Source organism: Aulonocara stuartgranti (genome assembly GCF_965226115.1).
Source record: "Aulonocara stuartgranti genome assembly, chromosome: 10".
Taxonomy (NCBI): Eukaryota; Metazoa; Chordata; class Actinopteri; order Cichliformes; family Cichlidae; genus Aulonocara; species Aulonocara stuartgranti.
Genome location: NC_138946.1, coordinates 22,133,303 through 22,152,731, shown reverse-complemented (window position 1 = coordinate 22,152,731; position 19,429 = coordinate 22,133,303). Strand labels below are relative to the sequence as shown.

Genomic DNA, 19,429 nt, shown 5'->3' with positions numbered 1-19,429 from the left:
TTTGTTCGAGATGGAACAAGAGCATGTTACTTTGAGTTGCCTCCACTCTTGATCTTCGATCATTAGAAATGTGCACGTTTTACTACCAGCTCATGATACAAAAACATTATGCAATATGACAGCACATCTTAATTCAAGCAGTGAAGCTATGTAGTTCATTGTCTGTCCGTACTTGTCCTTCTCTTTTAGCCACATAACTGTCTCTGGTTGGTCCTTTTCTTGCTTTGAGTTTGATTTCAGTATGTTTGTTTGCTTTCGGCAGTGGCATTTTAGATTTACTTCCTCACGCTGTCTGCGCATGCCGTGTAACTGGCATGACTTACAAAAGCACATGTAAGAGTAACAATGTTTAAATACTTTAGATGTTGAAATTGGCCAGTGAGACAGACACATCAGTACACTCACCTGTCTGTCTCGATTTCACAACCTACGTGACTAAATAACTAGTTATAAGTACTGAACTAAGCTCAGGTCACCTTGTAGACTAGAACAAAGTATTCTGAAGTGATGGAGTTTACAAAATGTATTGTCATTATGCTTTTTTCTTCTCAATTTGAGAATCGATGATTGCTCAATTACATTAGTGATAGTGACCCAAGATCGAGTGCTCTACACTAACCTTACCTCAGCACTGAGGGCCGCATGTGTTATTTAATAATGTAAGAAAACCATTTATGTGTGATGAGTGGAAGAGGATGAATGAATGGAGTTTTTGCAGTAGAGCAAAAAAATATTAATGACCACACATTTCCAGATCTGAATCACTGGAAATGAAATATTCTTATGCTTTTTATTTTCTTTCAGTACCTTCATTCACAATGTTTCGGCCCTGAACAGTCTTTCACTGTATATTTTTAGAAGTACAGCATTGTACTTCTAACAGTAGCTGACATAGTGTTGATATATCCACCCCTTCAAAGCTTACAGACAATAAATTGTATGAAAATGTTGTCTTTGTTGCACGGCATCTGAACTTCCTTTGAAGCTGACACACAGTCAGGATTTGACAGGATGTTATGTTAGACATTATTAATGAAAAGGCTGAGCATGTTGCTAAATACTTTGAAAGACATGCCTGCATAACCCAGTGAATTAGAGATGGGGTGGGGGGGGAAATCTGTGAAATCTCTGGGGAGTTCAGTAGGATTTGATGCACATGTTAGCGCACCTACACTGCTGTTGTTGCTGTAATCGTCGTGCAACATTGGTACAGGGTTATAACTACAGCGAGGGTGCGTTCTTCACCTCCTTGTCTATCTTATTTACCTCTTTTGTTTACCGATAAAGTGTCAGCGATGACTGAGTGTACGAGTGCGTTTTAGTGCCACTGCCAAGTCGCGGGGGCTCTCGTTTCCCCACAAAGAACAAATCTTTGTGTTTCAGTCTCTGTTTAGAAAAAGGCAGATAAAAAGCGCCCCCAGTCACAAGTGGAAAAACTGTCACTTCAAGTTTGAATCAAAGCAGTACACTGAAAAGATGATTAGGATGCATTAGGTGTGTGTTTGTGAGAATGACTCACAGCTTCCTTTCTCTGCCCTGTACTTCTGCAGCTCTCACCCCCACCCTCCTCATATCTTTGCAGGGGAGAATTTTCTTAACAGTAGGCTAATTTCTCTGTGCAGCCACATCCTCTGTGCTCATTACTCTTTTTCCTGTCACCCTTCTCTCCCAGCAACAGAGAAAACAGGGAGAGATGGTGAGGCAGCAAGAAAAGGGTCCCCATCGGAGACTTGACGATATGAGACGGGAGGAAGATAGGAGGCTGGCAGAGAGGGAGCAGGTAACCAACCACAGGAGGAGTGGGATTGCAGTCGGCCAATCGGAGCGAAGTGTAGGCGTGTCCAGCGGCAACACTGTGCAGGTTGCTCTGGTGGTGAAATTCCAGGAGTAGGTTGCCATAGCAGCAAGGGTCTAAATTAGTGTATTTACTCAGAGATGAGTTTTCTGTGGGTGAGCTCTCTGCGCCTCTTATGCTGTTTCCAGTCTACCCAGTAGAACAAGAGTCTGGCATCATGGCACAGTCACCTTTTAGTGCCAAATAGCCCCTTTTTAAAATATCAGTCTGGTCCCTTAGATCAGTCACAGTGTCGTGATAAATATTTACATTTACTGCCATTCATTTTAAATCTAGACACTTCTCACGGGCTCTGTTTAGTGCTGACAGTATGTTTTAATGGTCATATGATTAGTCTCTGTTGCAGCTTCTTAACATGGGTGGTGACTGTTTTGAGACTAAAATTGTTGATTTTAATCCATGCAACACATGGTTTCTGTTACTGGATTGATATTACATAACTCTGCTTCTATGGTCTTTCCCCTCCCCCAATCATGCTCTCATTCCTCCTTCATCACCTCAATGTTTATCATTCCTCCCTTGTTACCTTTCCTCAGGAGTTTATCAGGCATAAGTTAGAAGAGGAGCAGCGGCAGTTAGAAATCCTCCAACAGCAGTTGCTTCAGGAGCAAGCGCTGTTAATGGTAACTAGTCCTTATTACTCCTTAATCATTTCCTCTTCAAACTGCAGAGACTTGCACATTCATCTCCTGGTTATAATATATTGTCTGAAAAGGAGGGCAGCTTTTTTCCAAACCAAACACTGCAGTGTTGCAAGCCTGCTTGTGTTTGGGTTTAGATGCTTTTTAAATGGAATAAAAGTCAGAGATGAGATGTTTTTGTTTTTTTTCTTTCTCAATCAGACTATAAAAGCTCAGCTTGAGTTTGTAAGATTCTACATGTGGAGCACCTTGATGTAAATAAGCGGTTCATTTTCCAGAATATGGATGTAGCTCCCACAATATTCCGTGTTATTTAAAAGACATGCGGTGACCTAGATTTTGGGGGCAGTTTTCATTGTATAATGATATCTTGCGCACACTGAAGGGTAGAATCGCTGCACTCGTGGCATCTTTGTTTCTGCGTGCACCTGTGGAGTGTAGGAGTTGCTGTCATCAAGACTAAAGCCTTTGTTTCTGTTTTGTAGAGTGGGAAAAATAATCCTATCCTATTTACTTTAGGCGTCAGGGAATTTCAAATGCTTTCTCATGTCTTGCACAGAGCTCCTGTGGGTATGTAGGTCTTCACAGGGAACCAGAGCACAAGGCTGAAAACAAGTGCGCTATCCTTCCTCTGGGTTTGGCATAAAAGGGGCGTTTATGTGTGTGCTGCACGTAATTGCCCTACAGTGCAGTGAGACAAAATATTCAGGTGTATGGGCCTTGTAGGCCAAATTTCTGTGGATCACAGTATTTACTTCTAATACATCCAGTTTGTTCAGTAACTGTAAGCCTACCTCCAGCTCACAATTGGAGTACATCGTCAAATAGCGAGCAGCATTCCTCTCTTGCTATTTTAAATTAAGTCTAGGTGGAACATTAACCCAGTAGGAATGTTTCTGTAGTGCCTTAAAAAAAAGTTGTGAAAAACTGTCTATTAACCAAAACCATTAGTCACAAGGTCATAACCCCAACTTCTTGAAATCTGTGACAGTTGCAGGATGTTTCCAGTCAGCCAAATTACATTGTAAGAAGGTATTCACATCGACAGCTACACGGATGTGAACAACACTGAATCCTTTTGAATTTGACATTTCAAAGTTGATTCAAAATGTGGTCTGATCGTTGATACAATTATTGACGAACATATTCTGACTAAAGTGATAATGCACAAACGGTCACAATTGTACAAGTTTTCATGAAAGCGCTGAGTGATCAGGAAGGAAGAAGTGAACTCAGCGAATGGCAGAGGCTCTTTTAGCGACAGCAGCCTCCATCAGATTGTTTCTGTTGCTGCTTTAGATTTAACCAGTCAAGAAAATGAACTTGGGACCAAACCTCCTACAAAGCAATTTTTGTTTCATCAATATGTTTAAAAAAAGTTTATTCAACATGCCCCAAATACCTCCGCGGGGTTAAGATCAGGACTTTTAAAGAAATTTATTATTTTCAAACATTCAAATGATGCCTCGCAGGTGGGATGAGGTTTTGGTTTTGGCCTTTTCTCACAAATACAGACTTGTGCGTTTTTGTCAAAAAGTGGCATTCAGAAGAGCTAATAAATGAAAATGAAACAAAGCAAAGAAGAGATGAAAGAAACACCGTTCAGCGTGGTTGTAACTGTTGATGTGCATAATTTGACCTCCAGAGGGCGCTCTGCAACTTCACTGCCAAAAACACAAAACTCTGTTCTTTCTCCGTTTTCCTATAATCATCTCCTAGATGAAGATCAGTACAGTTTGAGTAATCAATGTAGAGAAATATGACACTACCAACTATACATAATCAGAGAAACCCCCTGCTGTCCACGTCATCCAAAACAAGCTGATTCTGAAAACGTTGTCAGTTTGCGAATGTTTAATTCTTTTATTCTGATGTTTTGGTTCCTTATCTTGTTATGTGATAAACTCCTGAACAAATAGTTCATATAGACAGTATTTTTTTTATTATAACAGGATTGTTATAATATTTCTCCGTGCAAATTCGCTTGATGAAAGAAAATTATGGTTAAAACTGCTCTCACTCAATGCAGCATCAGCTGGCCTGTAAATCTAGTGCTCAGTTGCCTGTAAGGACTCCGTTACTCACTCTCGGTTGAAAGAAAACTGTGAAGTTTAGCCTATGTTGTGGTGATTCATGGTAGAAAGTCTCATTTTAACCTCCAAAGCTTTTTCTCTGTTATTTCATGTTTTCTTCTGAATGCACTGGCCATCAAAAGGGTTAGAGACCCATGCCTACAACTCAATAAAAAACCAATAAGTCAGATGACTCATTTTTGCACTGTCTAACATACGGCACAAAAGCATTTAGCTACAGACCTGATCAATATTATTTTCATGTGGGCTGGTAATTGACTGAAATAGGAGCACTTGGATATGTTAAAGCCCTAAACATGTGTTGTCTCTGGTTGAAATCAGGTCCGGTGTATTATCATTGCATCTGCTGTAATCTGCAGATTTGACTTGTGCTTTTGTGTCCAGTCTGAGGCAAGCAATGTCTTAAGTGCAGTGTTTCTCTCTGCTCAGGAATATAAACGCAAGCAGCTCGAGGAACAGCGTCAGTCTGAGCGGCTGCAGAGACAGCTGCAACAGGAACATGCCTACCTGGTGTCTCTGCAACAACAGCAGCAAGACAAGAAACCTCAGCTTTACCACTACAACAAAAACCTGGAGCCCAACAACAAACCGACTTGGGCCCGTGAGGTACCAGCATTCCGGCATTTTAATCATTAGACAGTAAAAGCAGCGAACACTACAGAGTAAATTCTCCTCTCGCACGCCTTATTTCAGGTGGAGGAGAGAAGTAAGCTCAACAGACAGGGCTCACCCAAAATCTGCACTACTGTCTCCGACACTGCCATCCAGTCACGCTCTGACTCAATCAGCCAGTCAGGAGCGGTCCAGTCTGCGCAGACCCCACCGATGCAAAGGCCTGTTGAACCCCAAGGAGGGCAGGGCAAGGTGGGTGTTTCTGAGAGTTTGAAATAATAATCTGCCCTTAATTGGAGCAGATACAATTGCTTTATACCTTCCTATTTCTTATTCCTCTGCTGCCTTCAACTTAATTTTTTCTTACCTTATTTATGCCTTCTTTTTCTTCTTTTCCCTCTCAAAATCACCTTGAACTACAAATGCGACCATTCACCCTCGCTGCGCCTGCCTTCCTTTTTCGCTCTTCTTTCCACTGCTGCGCTTCCCTCCCGGTGTGCTGCTGCTGCTCCTGTCCCCTGCAGTTCCAGATGGCTCACTTGGTTCCTCTGAAGCCTTATGCTGCCCCTGTCCCTCGCTCTCAGTCACTCTGTGACCAGCCCACTAAGACCATGTCCGCCTTCCCTACCCAGGATCCTTCCCTGACCCCCACACCCCGCCCTATCCACTCCAGAGAGCTGGTGCGTCAGAATTCAGACCCCACTTCTGAAACCCAGGCACCACAGGCACACCAAATCAGAGAGGATCGTGGCCCATGGATCCGCCTGCCAGATGTAGAACTTCCACCCAAGGTAAGATTCAGCAGCTGCTTTGGACTCTGTAGTCGGCGTCCAACCTAAGTTTGAACTTTTTTGTTACCTCAACTGTTCACTGAGCTGCAGCTATTAATGAGACATTAAATGCGTACCTCATAGAGAAGCTGCTGGTAGTACGTTGAGCTCATTTGCTTACATCTAGGGAAGACTCGACCAACTAGGTATAAATTTGCATGATAAAAGCTGTTGTGCATCTTCGAGTGGTTGGTCTACAAGACACAGTCTTCATGAAAGTTGTTGCTGCCTGGAAAATGTAAGACTTTGCCATTGTTTTTCTTAGATTCCACAGAGGACTGCGTCTATCGCCACAGCTCTCAACACCAACCTAACCTCTGGTATAAGGCACCCAGTAAGAGCCAGGTACTGAAGACATGCTTTGATCTGAGATTTCTTTAATTTTGGTGGCTTTTTAATAGGATAAATATCTATGACAACTTGATTTAATTGATTTTTATCCTCACTCTAACCTCATGGCAGCAATCCAGATCTCAGTCGCAATGATCGCTGGGAGAGAGGAGACAGCATGAGCATCATATCCAATCTTCCCCAGACGGGCAGTTTAGAGAGGCATCGCATCCTCAGTGAGTTCCCATCTCCCCAGTGCCATTTCTCAGCAGACTGTCTTTGCAGTAAGCGTATTTTCAGAAGCATAACTACTCTCTGTGACGTTGTTATTTTCAGGTTCCTCCAAAATGGATTCGCCCATTCTCTCCCACGATCCTCGTCACAAGCCAGGAGAATCTCGAACCTCCTCCCGGCCTGGGCGTCCTGCTGTGAGTGGCTGTTTCCTCACTGTGCCTACTTGTATAGCCAGCTTTAACAGAACTCAAAGGGGTGCTCGCCACAGACAAGCATCTGTAAAATAAAAAAACACACTAACGCGCTGTGCTTACGCTTAGTTTTAAATTAAATGCACCTGTTCTGTAAATGAATTAATAGAAAACTAACTCGAGGTTTTCTCTTCACTTCAACTTTACTCCTGAGCCAGTACTGATATATGCTGCTCCTTTTCTTTCTTTCTTTCTTTTTTTAAATCCCTATTTTTTAACTTTACCTTAAATGTGCAGAGTTACAAGAGAGCTATAGGGGAGGTTAGTATCAATGTCTCTTCTGTGCTTGTGATGCTCCTGCATGACTTGGTATTTGCATTTACTGTCAGTGTTTGTACAGAATTTAAGGCATGCCCTACACTGCCTGCTTTCATCACGTAAATCTCATTTTATTCTTGGAATAAAATGAACTTCCTTCTGTAAAATCCTTTCTAAGGACTTTGCATGTATTCTGTTGCAGTTTGAACACCTTTCACTAAACACCTGCATCCATTATGAGTCATTTGCATCGCTGCTGTTTTTCAGCTCATCATCCCGATGCCTGCCTTACCAGCTGTCTTTGGATTGGATTGTTTATCAGTAGTACATGAAGTGTTTCCCATAGAATTAGATTTATGTGTGGCAGCAGCAGTTTTCGCTTTGGGAAGGTGTGCTTGTGTTGAGCACACAAAACGAAGCACACACGCGTTTCAAGGTTTATTATTAAATACTATTGTTTATTAGGCTAGTGTTGCTGTGTAAGATCTGATTTCGATGGGACCATCTCAGGCCGCAGCTTCGACAGCTCTGTAGGCTCGTCGAGTGACCCTCACTCACATGCTTCGCTCTTGAGATCCAGCTCACACTGGATCTCACCAGCTGCAGTCCAACATGGTGAAGTCCAGGTCTGACTGGGCAAACGCCACTGCGACAGCGACCTGGTCTGTGTGCCACTAGGAAAAAACGATATACCAAATAAAGGCAGTATATGGGAAACACTTGCATACTGTGTAATGCTGTCGTGTTAGCTGCTATTTTCTTTGATAGCTGAGATTATGTGCACTCCTGTCTGGCAGGACCACGGCCTCTTTGCCAAGGAGCGTGCCGAGGAGCCGCCAAGACCTCCAGTCAAAGCCAACGATTACTCGTCCTCTTCGGAAAGCAGCGAGAGTAGCGAAGAAAGCGAAAGCGGCGAGGGAGCAGAGGAGGAAGAAAGCCCCACAGATCGGTAACACCAACTAATACTTACAATTCAGGGATCAGTGTGAGCTTTGCTTTTAAATGAAGAGTAACCTGCTTGTGTAAAATCAGCATCCTACATCCTTTTTGATTTCAGCCACAGAGATGCAGACACTGATTCAGTCAACACCATGGTGGTTCATGAAGATGAGGGCGAGGCAGGAGAAGGAGAGCAAGCTGGAGGCTATGGGGATCAGACCATGCTGGTACAGAGGGTGAGTCATCTGTATATGTAATGATGCTTAAAATGCATTGAGTTCACGGAGAAATCAACACAGTTTGTGTCACAGAATATTGTAAAGCAGGAAGACAAGAGCCTCTGGTCCACGTCAACAGTGTTATACTTTTTTACATATACAGTGTATACAAATGGCCAAATAAAGAAGACATTATGTAATGTGGAGTCATTGTACATGCACAAATAAATATGTTGGCAGCTTTCAGATTTCATCAATGCACTGAAAGCAAAGAAGATTCCACATTTTGCACCAGTGCTTAACAAGCACTCGCAAGTGAATCAGAAACCGGAACACGTACAACACTGTGTCGCGTAACAGTGGACTGCGAGGTTGTGAAACCACAGCTTCTGTATTGCACAGCTGTTGTTAGTAACTTTAATTATTCTTTTCTTTTAACTCCTTTTATTTTAGTGTCTATGTTGCCTGAAGACAGCCTTTAGCCAGCCCGAGTTAGATTGTCAAATGTCTTTTGATTTTTTTTTTTTTTGAGAGACAGCCATGACAGCATGTGTCTTCCAGATGGCTCATAATGAGTTGTCACTTTTAACGAAGTGCAGTAGTTTTGTGCATATGTGTGTGAGTTTGAAAGTGCACAAAATGTATATTTGTGACAGGCCACAGTTATATAAAAGGAGGACATTTTTACCATGATGCCATCGATTGGTTTCTAATGTTGTGTTTTGAAGCCTCGAGAATAGCGTTTCTATAGTCTCCATTTCAGTTAAAAGAAAAAAAAAAAGGGATGTGATGGGGAGGAAGGGAGGGATGAAATGAGTCTATCCAAGATAATTCTCCTTTTTGAGACATAGTGGGACAAAGATTTACAAACTAGACTTAATTTTTTATTCAGTATGACCCAAAACAGCTCATCGTTAACTCATGAGGAAGGTTTACAGAGGTCCAGATAATGCTGATTTCACATATGCTTCTGTAGGACAGAATGTCTTTTTGCAACCACAATTATCACCATCTGGTAGCCTTCAGGGTTAAGAAACTTCTGCACTGGCTTCATTTTTCTGACCTGGAAGCTGCGTCCATGTTTTATACCATCTGAGGGATACTAATGATCACCAGGGAAATATATGGTGCTATTAAATAGTCTGCCATTGGTGCTAAAATGACATACACAACACACTGAGCACACAGAGGAAGAATGTTGATTACTTTTATGTTGAATGCTTTCAGTTTTTAATGCAAATCCTAAAACCATTTCCAGTGACAGCACCACATCCCTCTGCGACACATTAGAACAGTGACAGTCCTCCAGCCTGGCGGGGCACGTCAAATATTATCTTGACAGGATCACATTTTATAGCAGCGTGCAGATGAGATTCTTCATTCATTCATTCCCGAGTATGTGTAAGATACCGTTTTGAGGACATATAGGGTGTAATTTATCATAAACTTGTGAAAAAGTTTATGATAAATTTGTATTTAATGAATAGCTTTTATGGCTGTGCATGTAGGTTCCTGTCAGTTTAGACTTTTATTTTCTTTGTTACCCATTTTCCTTAATGTGGCTTTAAAACAGCTCATGCATGTTCAGTTTTTCCTGAAAGAAATTCGACTGGGAAAGCATCCAGTGGTTGTGCATGACAGAACCTTTACAACTCAGATAATGATTTTGGGGTCGTTCACATAATGGAGACAGAAAACTGCACGATGTCCATTACTGATTGTTACAGTATTGAACATTTAAAGTAACTTTTCAAAGTCAGAGTCACTGTTTATGTGCTAAATGTTTCTGAGTAACTGGTGCAGCAGATTATCCTAATCTGAGTCTGTCATATCATTATGTAATACTTAATATTTCTGTTTGTTTGTTTTGTGTTTATTTCATCTGAAAGACCCCAGAGAAGCGCAGCCATAACGGATACACTAACTTGCCAGATGTGGTGCAGCCCTCTCACTCCCCCACTGACTCAGCCACTCACTCCTCTCCTGGGAAGGACTCTGTTTACGATGTAAGTGTTACTGATGCTAAGTATATCAGCCCTAAATTCCTCCTCCCCCCTCCCTCCCGATGTGTTCCACATTTACCATCAGATCAGTCACGAAGTTCACCCATAACTGAATGCATTTACAAATATCAGTAGTGCAGCTCTTAAAGCTGTTTTGATGTCACACAAGCACTTAAAACACTTGGAGATGGAAGAAAAATACATTTTCAGAAGAAATGTAGACTTAAACAAGAATATACAACTAACACACACATCCTGTTCTCCCAGTATCAGTCCAGAGGTTTGGTTAAGGCATCTGGCAAATCCTCTTTCACTACCTTTGTGGATCTGGGGATGTACCAGTCACCAGGAGGTACAGGCGATAACATATCTGTCAGTGGTGAGCGAAATATTCACTACCTTAACCTTGTTTTTGCATCAGAATACTTTTCCTTTATTTACAAAAATAAGTCTGATGACTTGATAATGGATGTAATGTTGATTTAAAATAGGATTATTGAAACATTAGTATATATGTATTTTGTACTGATTTGTGTTTTCCCTCTTCAAATAAGCCATTCCCATTGCTGCTTCTATGTGTAGGCTCCAGGTTTGATCAGCTGAAGATGGAAGTGAGGAAAGGATCCATGGTGAATGTCAATCCCACCAACACACGCCCTCCTAATGACACACCAGAGATCCGCAAGTATAAGAAGAGGTTTAACTCTGAGATCCTGTGCGCTGCACTTTGGGGTAAGACCCGGTTCAGTATTTATTAATGAAAAAATATCAATGCAAAATGCAAACACTCTTACCGAAGTGTGTGTGTGTGTGTGTGTGTGTGTGTGTGTGTGTGTGTGTGTGTGTGTGTGTGTGTGTGTGTGTGTGTGTGTGTGTGTGTGTGTGTGTGTGTGTGTCTTTAGGTGTGAACCTTTTGGTAGGCACGGAGAATGGTTTGAAGCTACTGGATCGTAGTGGTCAGGGCAAGGTGTACCCCCTCATCAACTCTCGCAGGTTCCAGCAGATGGACGTCCTGGAGGGCCTCAACCTGCTCATCACCATATCAGGTCACAACTGCTGCCCACTGCTGTTGCTGCAGCTGGTTAAGTTTGTCTGTCCTTTGGTCATGAGATGATAAACAAGCTTCTTTTTTCTACATTTGAAAATACTAACAAAAGTTGGCTGTTATCCCCTACAAAGCTGTCTCTCACTGCTTTTTTTATTCACTCACTGTACTGACAGCTGTGTCATATGTTGTGAGTCTCCTCTGCTATGTCAAAAACAATGACCCTTCAACTTTAATTTCCTTTCTGTGAGGCCAAAGTCTAAAAAGGCAAGTAGACTGAGAGAAGACTGTGTTGCTGTGGCTGAAAAACGTGCATTTTTAATTGTGCCATTAGTGGCATTTTGTAATTTCCCGACCTTTAATTGCAGGATAAAAAAAAAATAATGTAACCACATTATATAAATGCACTTAAATAATTACTATAATGTAGTCAGATTTATAATTGATCTTTCTCTCTGTGCATCTATTAAGGCAAGAAAAACAAAGTGCGTGTCTACTACCTGGCATGGCTGAGGAATAAAATCCTCCACAATGATCCTGAGGTAGAAAAGAAGCAGGGTTGGACCACAGTGGGAGAGATGGAGGGCTGTGTACACTACAAAGTGGGTGAGTGACAGATGATGGCTTTTTATCCGTGGTCTTTATTAAACTCCTGAGAAATTGGTGATGAATGCATTCGGCACAGTAAATTATTAATTACAAGTGTCTGATGTCAGATGGCCTTGTGCTTGTTCTGTCTAGTGAAATACGAGAGGATAAAGTTCCTGGTGATTGCTTTGAAGAATGCGGTGGAAGTTTATGCTTGGGCGCCCAAACCTTATCACAAATTCATGGCCTTCAAGGTAAGTCTCCCCTTTCGTATGAGCTGGATTAGTTATGCAAGGGCAGTCAACCAGAAGCGGGTTCAAGTTGATTATCTTCTCATTCTCCCTTTCTGCATCCTATCACCCTCCACCCCTTTAAACCAGTCTTTTTCAGATTTGCCACACAGGCCTGTCTTGGTCGACTTGACAGTGGAGGAAGGCCAGAGGTTGAAGGTCATCTATGGATCTTGCGCTGGCTTCCACGCCATTGATGTGGATTCTGGAAACAACTATGATATTTATATTCCCGTTCACGTAAGTTTTTACGGCAACGATTTGTAAAATATAAAGCAGACAGTAGCTCATCCCTCCGGGTTTCTATCTCAAACAGATCCAGAGCCAAGTGACACCACACGCAATCGTGTTCCTGCCCAGCTCAGACGGCATGGAGATGCTGCTGTGCTATGAGGACGAGGGCGTCTACGTCAACACATATGGGCGCATAATAAAGGACGTTGTCCTGCAGTGGGGCGAGATGCCTACATCTGTTGGTACGGGTCACACCAAGCAGCATTGAATTGTAAAGACTGTAACTGGTTAATCCGGTCCTAACCTTACACTGTGCTCTGCAGCTCATATCTGCTCAAACCAGATCATGGGTTGGGGAGAAAAGGCCATTGAGATCCGCTCTGTGGAGACTGGCCACTTGGACGGTGTTTTTATGCACAAAAGAGCTCAGCGGCTGAAGTTCCTCTGCGAGAGAAATGATAAGGTAAACATAGAAACACTTGTAGAAGGTTAACTCTGCTTTTAGTATGAACACAGAGCCTGCAGCTGATTAGCTTAGCTTAGCCACTGATTGCAGAGGTGTGCAGCTACCCTGAAAGAAAGTAATCTTGTCACCAGAACCCCGAAGCTCATGAGATACACAAAGAGTTATTTATATGTGAATCGGTGATTACCTCGAGTGCCTTTCCAGCACACCGTCCCAGCCATTAACACCTTTTAACAGCGTTGATCAGCTCCTGGATGCAGCTTGTTGGTAACATCTTTAAAAAGGAATAACATGCATCTCGATTGTGTCTATCCTCAGGTGTTTTTCGCATCAGTGCGGTCCGGAGGCAGCAGCCAGGTTTACTTCATGACGTTGAACAGAAACTGCATCATGAACTGGTGAAAGGACCCCAGCAGGGATCGAAGCAAGAAGTGCATCCGAAATTTGCGCTAACGCATGCACCAAACGTGAACATCACTCTCTCTTTTCTCTCCAGCAAGCTCACACTCAAGCACTCATAGTCCAAAGAGACACGCACACACACACATAGCACACACAACACACACAGATACATACAAAAACAATCTTAAAAATCCATTCCAACTTACACTCCTTAAGACGCAGTTTCAACCGTGACCCCGTGAAAACATTCTCCCTCGAGGATACCGTGAAAAACAGCCGATGAGCTTCATATGTTGATACCATCTATTTCATTTGTACTGTATATATTCTTGTCTTGATTTCCTTTTCTTTGTGGACCCGTGTTCAGTCGTAAATATTTAGTTCCTAATTGTGAAGTATGTTAACATTCCTTGATGGTTCTCCAGTACTTTTGAGGAAGGCATTATTTACTAATGGTATATATCAAAATGAAGCTGTAAATAGATAGCACCTTAGACTTGGATCCGAATCATTTGCAGGCCTCTTGCATAGCCGACGTGAGACGATAAACACCTGCAACGGCTCGTGGCCCCTGGTTATTTTGAGGCTTCTACGGATTCAGGGAGGCTCAAAGAATTATTACAAACATATTACAAAGGGACAAAGTCCGGCGAAGTAGCTTGTTTAAATTTTTTTTTCTTCTTCTTCTTTTTTTTTTTTTTAAATCTACAGTAGACAGTTAAAGGAACTCTTACTTTGTTTCTCTGACCAAACCAAAATATGATTCAGTTCTTAATCACTGGCAAATAAGCCTAAAATCCTTCAATAACAGAATAAATTCACTTTGAACGATCAATCAGAAGTCTCCATACTATACGGTACTCAGAATGAGTACGGTGAAAACTTCCTGCTTTGCCTTTTTGTAGTTTAGGCGAAACGATCAGTTGTATGTCTCATCAGGCTTGTATCTAAACTTTTTTGTTTCCATAGATTTTCAAAACTACACAAATTTGATATTTATATGTAGTGATTCTGTATTGGTATTAGCCTACTGGTATTTTTAATTTTACTGTAATTACGTTGCCATTATATTGCAATATATACTATTCTCGTGGAGTGTTTTGAGCAGGGGAGTTCATATATTTGGCTAGCAGTGTTGGAGTATGACGGCAACTCTGAAGGGGAGAGAGGGGACGGGAGATTTGTCAGGAGGAGGAGGATGTTAGTGAGACACGGGTGGAGGGTTTGCTACCTTCCTACCACTCTGATCTACTCTACTGTATTATATTTTAGTTCTTAGACTATTTTGTTAGTGTGGATTTTTTTCGTGAGAAGTGTTTGTCCAGGCATTTGCGGTAGAACAGCCCTCTGTGTGTGATAGAAGTCATATTTGTCCTGGGCCAGTAGAAAGATTCGATTAATGGGGACTCTGCTGTACCGCAGAGGGCTCCATCTCATCAGGCACTTTGGAGAGCACAGCTGAAACTCACGAGACTTAATATATTTTATATCTGTACATTCTGCCAAAGTTCACCGTATATATTTTGCAGCAGAGGTTTGAAGCAAGGCCAAAGGGAAAGAGGAGCTTATGGATGCTGACCAAGAAACTATTCCTACAGATCACTAACCAATATTTTGCTTTCAATATACCAATCCAAAATGTGAGTTAGTGGTGTTATGGTATGATTCTGTGTTTCTTTTGCATAGATTAGATTTTGTTAATTTTTTTAAGGGGAATTAGACTTCAGGAAGCTGCTTAAGCGAGAGATTGGTTGTTCCTCTACACCAAACACTACGGTACAAGCATGAGGCAGCCTTATCAGGAAGAGGCTTGATGAATGGAGCTTTTTGTTCAGTGAGTCACTTGGTTCACTGCACTGCCAGAGGTGGATGTTTAGCGTGGTTGCTGGGAAAATGTGCTGTTTGTTCACCAACTTGTACATCAAGAACTATTATGTAAATATTATAAGAATTCTAAACTGAATCTTAGCCAGTGATCTGTAGGAAGGTTTGTTAAAGCCTGCTCTTTAAGCTAAGGAGATATATTTTATTCATTAAAAAACGAAGAAGGCTATCAAGACTGCAGTGTAAATTCAGGACAGAGCGTTTAATCGAAAGTTCTATAAATAGGTGGTTAATTTTCTGAGAGTATGCGATAAATGGGCATGGAAAGCACCTTCAGCAAACATACATTTACAAGTATATCTCACACAGATACTTTGGTGTGCATGTAAGCCATTGAAATAGATTATATAGTACTGTATCAAAGTTGTTTTCCCCTTAAGCGAATGTGTTTTTATTCCTAAGTATCTTTTATGTGCCATGACCTACTTTTCAAACGTCTACAACTACAATCGTCCCGGAGCTCTGGCACTTGTGCTTTCTATGATCAAATCCTTATTTTTTATCAATCTGCCATGTTTACAGTTAAAGCAGTGCCTTGGACTCGGGAAGGTGAGATGCTTTTTTTGGAAGGGTTGTGAGCCCACTCCCCACCCCTATATGCCCACCCCCTCGCTCCCACCCCCAAAAATCTCTTTACTGAAATCACACGAAGAAGAGGCACAATTATATTTGCTCCCTCGTCAAGATTAATGTCCTGTGCCAGTTAAGTGCACTTAAGTAAAATCCATATTATCTCTTAAATGGACTTTAAATGCTTTTTCTTTGTTCTTTCTGTTTTATTTTTTGGGCAACATATATTCTAACTTCAAATAATCAGCAGACAAGAATCTATTGAGAGAATTGCAATAACAGATAAGTTAATATATGTCCAGTTAATCCAGTGTAACGTGTTGAGGATGTACTCACAGCAGGAGCCAGCATAGAGTAAAGCCATGAATATGTAGAGGAAAAAACAAAAGTTAATGTGCACACATCAAGTTAAACTGTGTGTGTATGTGTGTGTGTTTGTGTGTGAGTGATGTCTGCTCCTAAAAATGTAGGTTCATTCTGCACAGGTGATCTAAGCGCTTCTTTAACATGTTGATTGTGTAATGTTGTAGTGGGGAGAGTAGCGTGACTTATCCTGAGAAGCCTATTTTATAAAATATGTAAATGAGTCTATATTGAGAAATAAAAAGTGAATGTACATCTATACGACAGATTTGTATTTATATGAAAGTGTGTACCGCTCTATTAATCTAAGCACAATGTATTTTAAGGCTGAGAGATCAAAGCTATACCCGAGTCTAACGGAGAGATGGGATATTTTATTTGCCCCCCTCCACCAAATATTCCCCTTTCATTCTGTCATTCATTAAACTAGTCCGGGTGTAATTAGGAGTTGTTATAGCTAAGCAGGAGACAACTGTGTGTGTATATGTGGACAGTCTTAAAAATCTATCCAGACAGAAACATACATGTCTGTTGTTAGCGGAGGAGTCAGATGTGGCTGGGATTCAGACACTTGAGGTTGGATCTGCCCTCTGGTGTAAATGGCCTACAGAGGTGTGACAGGCTGATAATATTCTCAGGAGATGATCGCAATGATCATGAAGACAGAAGTACGCTGATGTTAGGAGCCCAATAGTCTGTGGTGTGGGGTCATCGGCTCTTCACACGCCACAAACGAGCCAATAATCTTTAGTTTTCATGAAGTACAGAAAGTAATTCCACTGATTTTACACGTCAGAGTCTGTTTTTGGTGTCAGTAGGTGCTTCGTGTGATGTCGGGTCGCGCTGCTCGGGGCTGAAGGCCGACAAAAATTCTTGCTTGAGACTACATTTTTGCACACCTGAATCTTTAACTGAAATTGCAGTGTGTGATTGTGGGAGCTTCAGTGTACAGGATAGTGGATGCATGCCTGGAAATAAAAAGATCTGATTCTGAAGTGTTAAACATGAATCTGGCTACTTCACACATATAGCATGATGGACGGCTTATGAAAAGATGAAAATCATCCAAATTGTAGGAGAGCTCAAGCTTGAGTGTATGCAAAGCTTTGATGTGTAAAATCAGTGCGTTTTCCCCTCTTTTAAACACATAACTTCCATAATGTACTCCATTCGCAGTTGCGTGAAATATCCTGCATACACAAAAAAATAATCACTTCCATGTAAACAAAATCAAAAAGCCATAGCATCACTTAACTCTCGTCATTTTAACTGCATGGTTTGTGCTGGCAGGTTTTCTGGAGAGCACTGCAGCTAAATTATTAACGTTAACCATGAAAGCCTTTTGACAAACGTTTGTCGCCAACCCGACCGAGAGCGTCACTCCCAAACACTCAGCTTGTTGCCTCATTTCGTGCAGCAGAAAATCTTCTAATGGTGTTGCGGTCTGGAAGACGGACGAGTGGTTATGGTTGATGATTTCCCTAAATGCACCTTAAGCTGTGAAAGTGCTATTTCATTTTGTGCCAACGACCATTAAAAGACCTGAACCTCACAGCTCATTAGTTTTCTGGGAAGATTTGCGTCAGTCTGGCCGTAAGCTTGGACAGACTTGACCGCTGAATTTGTGTGATTTGACTCTTGAGTTGTAGGTTTGGAGGATTGTTCGTCTTTCTTTCTTCCTTTTTTTTAATTTAAAGCAATACAAGCGTTTGAAGAGTTTCAAAATTGTCCATGCGAGTGTGACTTGCAGGTCGTGATTCTCCAGTGGCCTTCGGCAGACTTAACATAGGCTAGTTTGTGTGTTACAAAAATCATTCTGTGCTCTCACTTTTGTTTGTAATCACACATACACAAAAAAAAAATGTCGGTTTAACACAATCACATGCTGGGACGCTTGATGTAATCCAAAAACTGCCTTTGTGAACTCTTAAGTATCGATAAATGGCTGATAGATAATCATCTCATGAGGCACTCTTCTCTTCTAACTTATATTTCTAATCAATCCCGTGTGACAGGATTAGCAGCTGTAGTCGGGGAGTGAGGCAGATCAAAACATGGGGAGCTCTACATCGACGTGGCTCTTTGGACAGAAACACAATATCTCCTGTTCTTTTTCAATAACTTTTTGGTTCGTTTTTTAGAAAGACATCTTTGCAATGTTTTAGTGTGCGCGCGCGTCTGTGTTCCTTGTGAGAGATTAACTCCAGATTGTATTTCATAGACTAAACTTTAAACTTTCAAGATTGTGTTGAATGAATTCATGTCTTAATACAGATTGTTTGAAAAATAAAATACCTTGATCGCATTTGAGTCTGTTTGAATTGTTTTTCTTTGCACTGCAACAAATGCCCAGTAGGGAATTATAGTATTATTGCAGCGAGGGCTGCAGTTGACATCGGTTTCGTATCACACAACAGCAGTGAACGGAGTGAGATGTACTTCAGTGTTCAGCCACATCATGGTGCTAAAAGTCTGCCTGGACTTCATGTTCCTGTCACTCCTCCTTTGTTACTACGAAGCAACTGTGTAGGGTCCACTTAACAAAAGGCACTACTCAGTCTTCATAGCCTAACTTGTAAATAGATTTAACAAATTTTCTTCAAGATTTGTTTTTGGTTCACAGTCCTCATTTTCTGAGTCAGAGATGCAGAATGAGCTGCAGCACCCCCCGGTGTCTAAAGACAAAAGCATCCGCCAGACATTTCCATGTACCTAAAGTCTGTTAACAATGAGTTAGTGGAAAAGCTATGACATGCATCGGCATTCAACATAAAATTTCTTTGGAGACTGAAGGTTCAGGTTGCTGCCACATATGTCTAATTAAGCAGATAACCAAGTTTGCTGTGTGCCAGCTTTGAGTTTTAACACTACATTTACTGGCCACACCTCACTATTAAGGGTCTTGACCCCTTTTTGCCTTCAAAACTGCTTTACTTCTTGGCAGATTCCACAAGATGCAGGAAACGGAGAATTTGGTTCATATTGACATGCAGCAGCCTGAAAGTATGTATCCATGGTTTCGTTATTTGACAGGACTAAATTCTGGCCTGACTATCTGAATGTCGCAGCAGAAATCAAGACTCATCACGCCAGGGGACTTTTTTCGAATCTTGACCATGCCTAAATGAGTTCCTGCCATGTGATTGGCTGATTAGATATTTGTTTTACCTAATATATCTAATAAAGAGGCAGGGGACTGTATATTCCAATAACCCATGTATGTCTATATCAGTGCTACTTTCAAATCTCAGGTTTAAGTAAAAACCTGAGGTTGTATAATGAGAATACCTGACAATATGCACTTAATACTCAGTTAAACGTGT

General features: G+C 41.4%; 1 protein-coding gene across 2 annotated transcripts in view; it reads left to right on the top strand.

Annotated features, from left to right (window-relative positions):
* Positions 1 to 18,411, top strand: part of mink1 (misshapen-like kinase 1) — a 33,856-nt gene extending 15,445 nt beyond the window's left edge. The window contains exons 12-31 of one of the 2 annotated variants that reach the window (XM_082549338.1): positions 1,673 to 1,780; positions 2,392 to 2,478; positions 5,019 to 5,195; positions 5,283 to 5,453; positions 5,726 to 5,992; positions 6,297 to 6,376; positions 6,494 to 6,597; positions 6,698 to 6,789; positions 7,902 to 8,053; positions 8,162 to 8,279; positions 10,151 to 10,267; positions 10,532 to 10,643; positions 10,847 to 10,996; positions 11,167 to 11,310; positions 11,781 to 11,915; positions 12,051 to 12,151; positions 12,278 to 12,427; positions 12,504 to 12,663; positions 12,745 to 12,884; positions 13,206 to 18,411. In XM_082549338.1, the coding sequence (XP_082405464.1) occupies positions 1,673 to 1,780; positions 2,392 to 2,478; positions 5,019 to 5,195; positions 5,283 to 5,453; positions 5,726 to 5,992; positions 6,297 to 6,376; positions 6,494 to 6,597; positions 6,698 to 6,789; positions 7,902 to 8,053; positions 8,162 to 8,279; positions 10,151 to 10,267; positions 10,532 to 10,643; positions 10,847 to 10,996; positions 11,167 to 11,310; positions 11,781 to 11,915; positions 12,051 to 12,151; positions 12,278 to 12,427; positions 12,504 to 12,663; positions 12,745 to 12,884; positions 13,206 to 13,289 (2,649 nt within the window). In that variant the 3' untranslated portion in view covers positions 13,290 to 18,411. The remainder of the gene's footprint in view (positions 1 to 1,672; positions 1,781 to 2,391; positions 2,479 to 5,018; positions 5,196 to 5,282; positions 5,454 to 5,725; positions 5,993 to 6,296; positions 6,377 to 6,493; positions 6,598 to 6,697; positions 6,790 to 7,901; positions 8,054 to 8,161; positions 8,280 to 10,150; positions 10,268 to 10,531; positions 10,644 to 10,846; positions 10,997 to 11,166; positions 11,311 to 11,780; positions 11,916 to 12,050; positions 12,152 to 12,277; positions 12,428 to 12,503; positions 12,664 to 12,744; positions 12,885 to 13,205) is intronic. The other variant, XM_082549339.1, reaches the window with a different exon arrangement.
* The last annotated feature ends 1,018 nt before the right edge of the window (positions 18,412 to 19,429 follow it).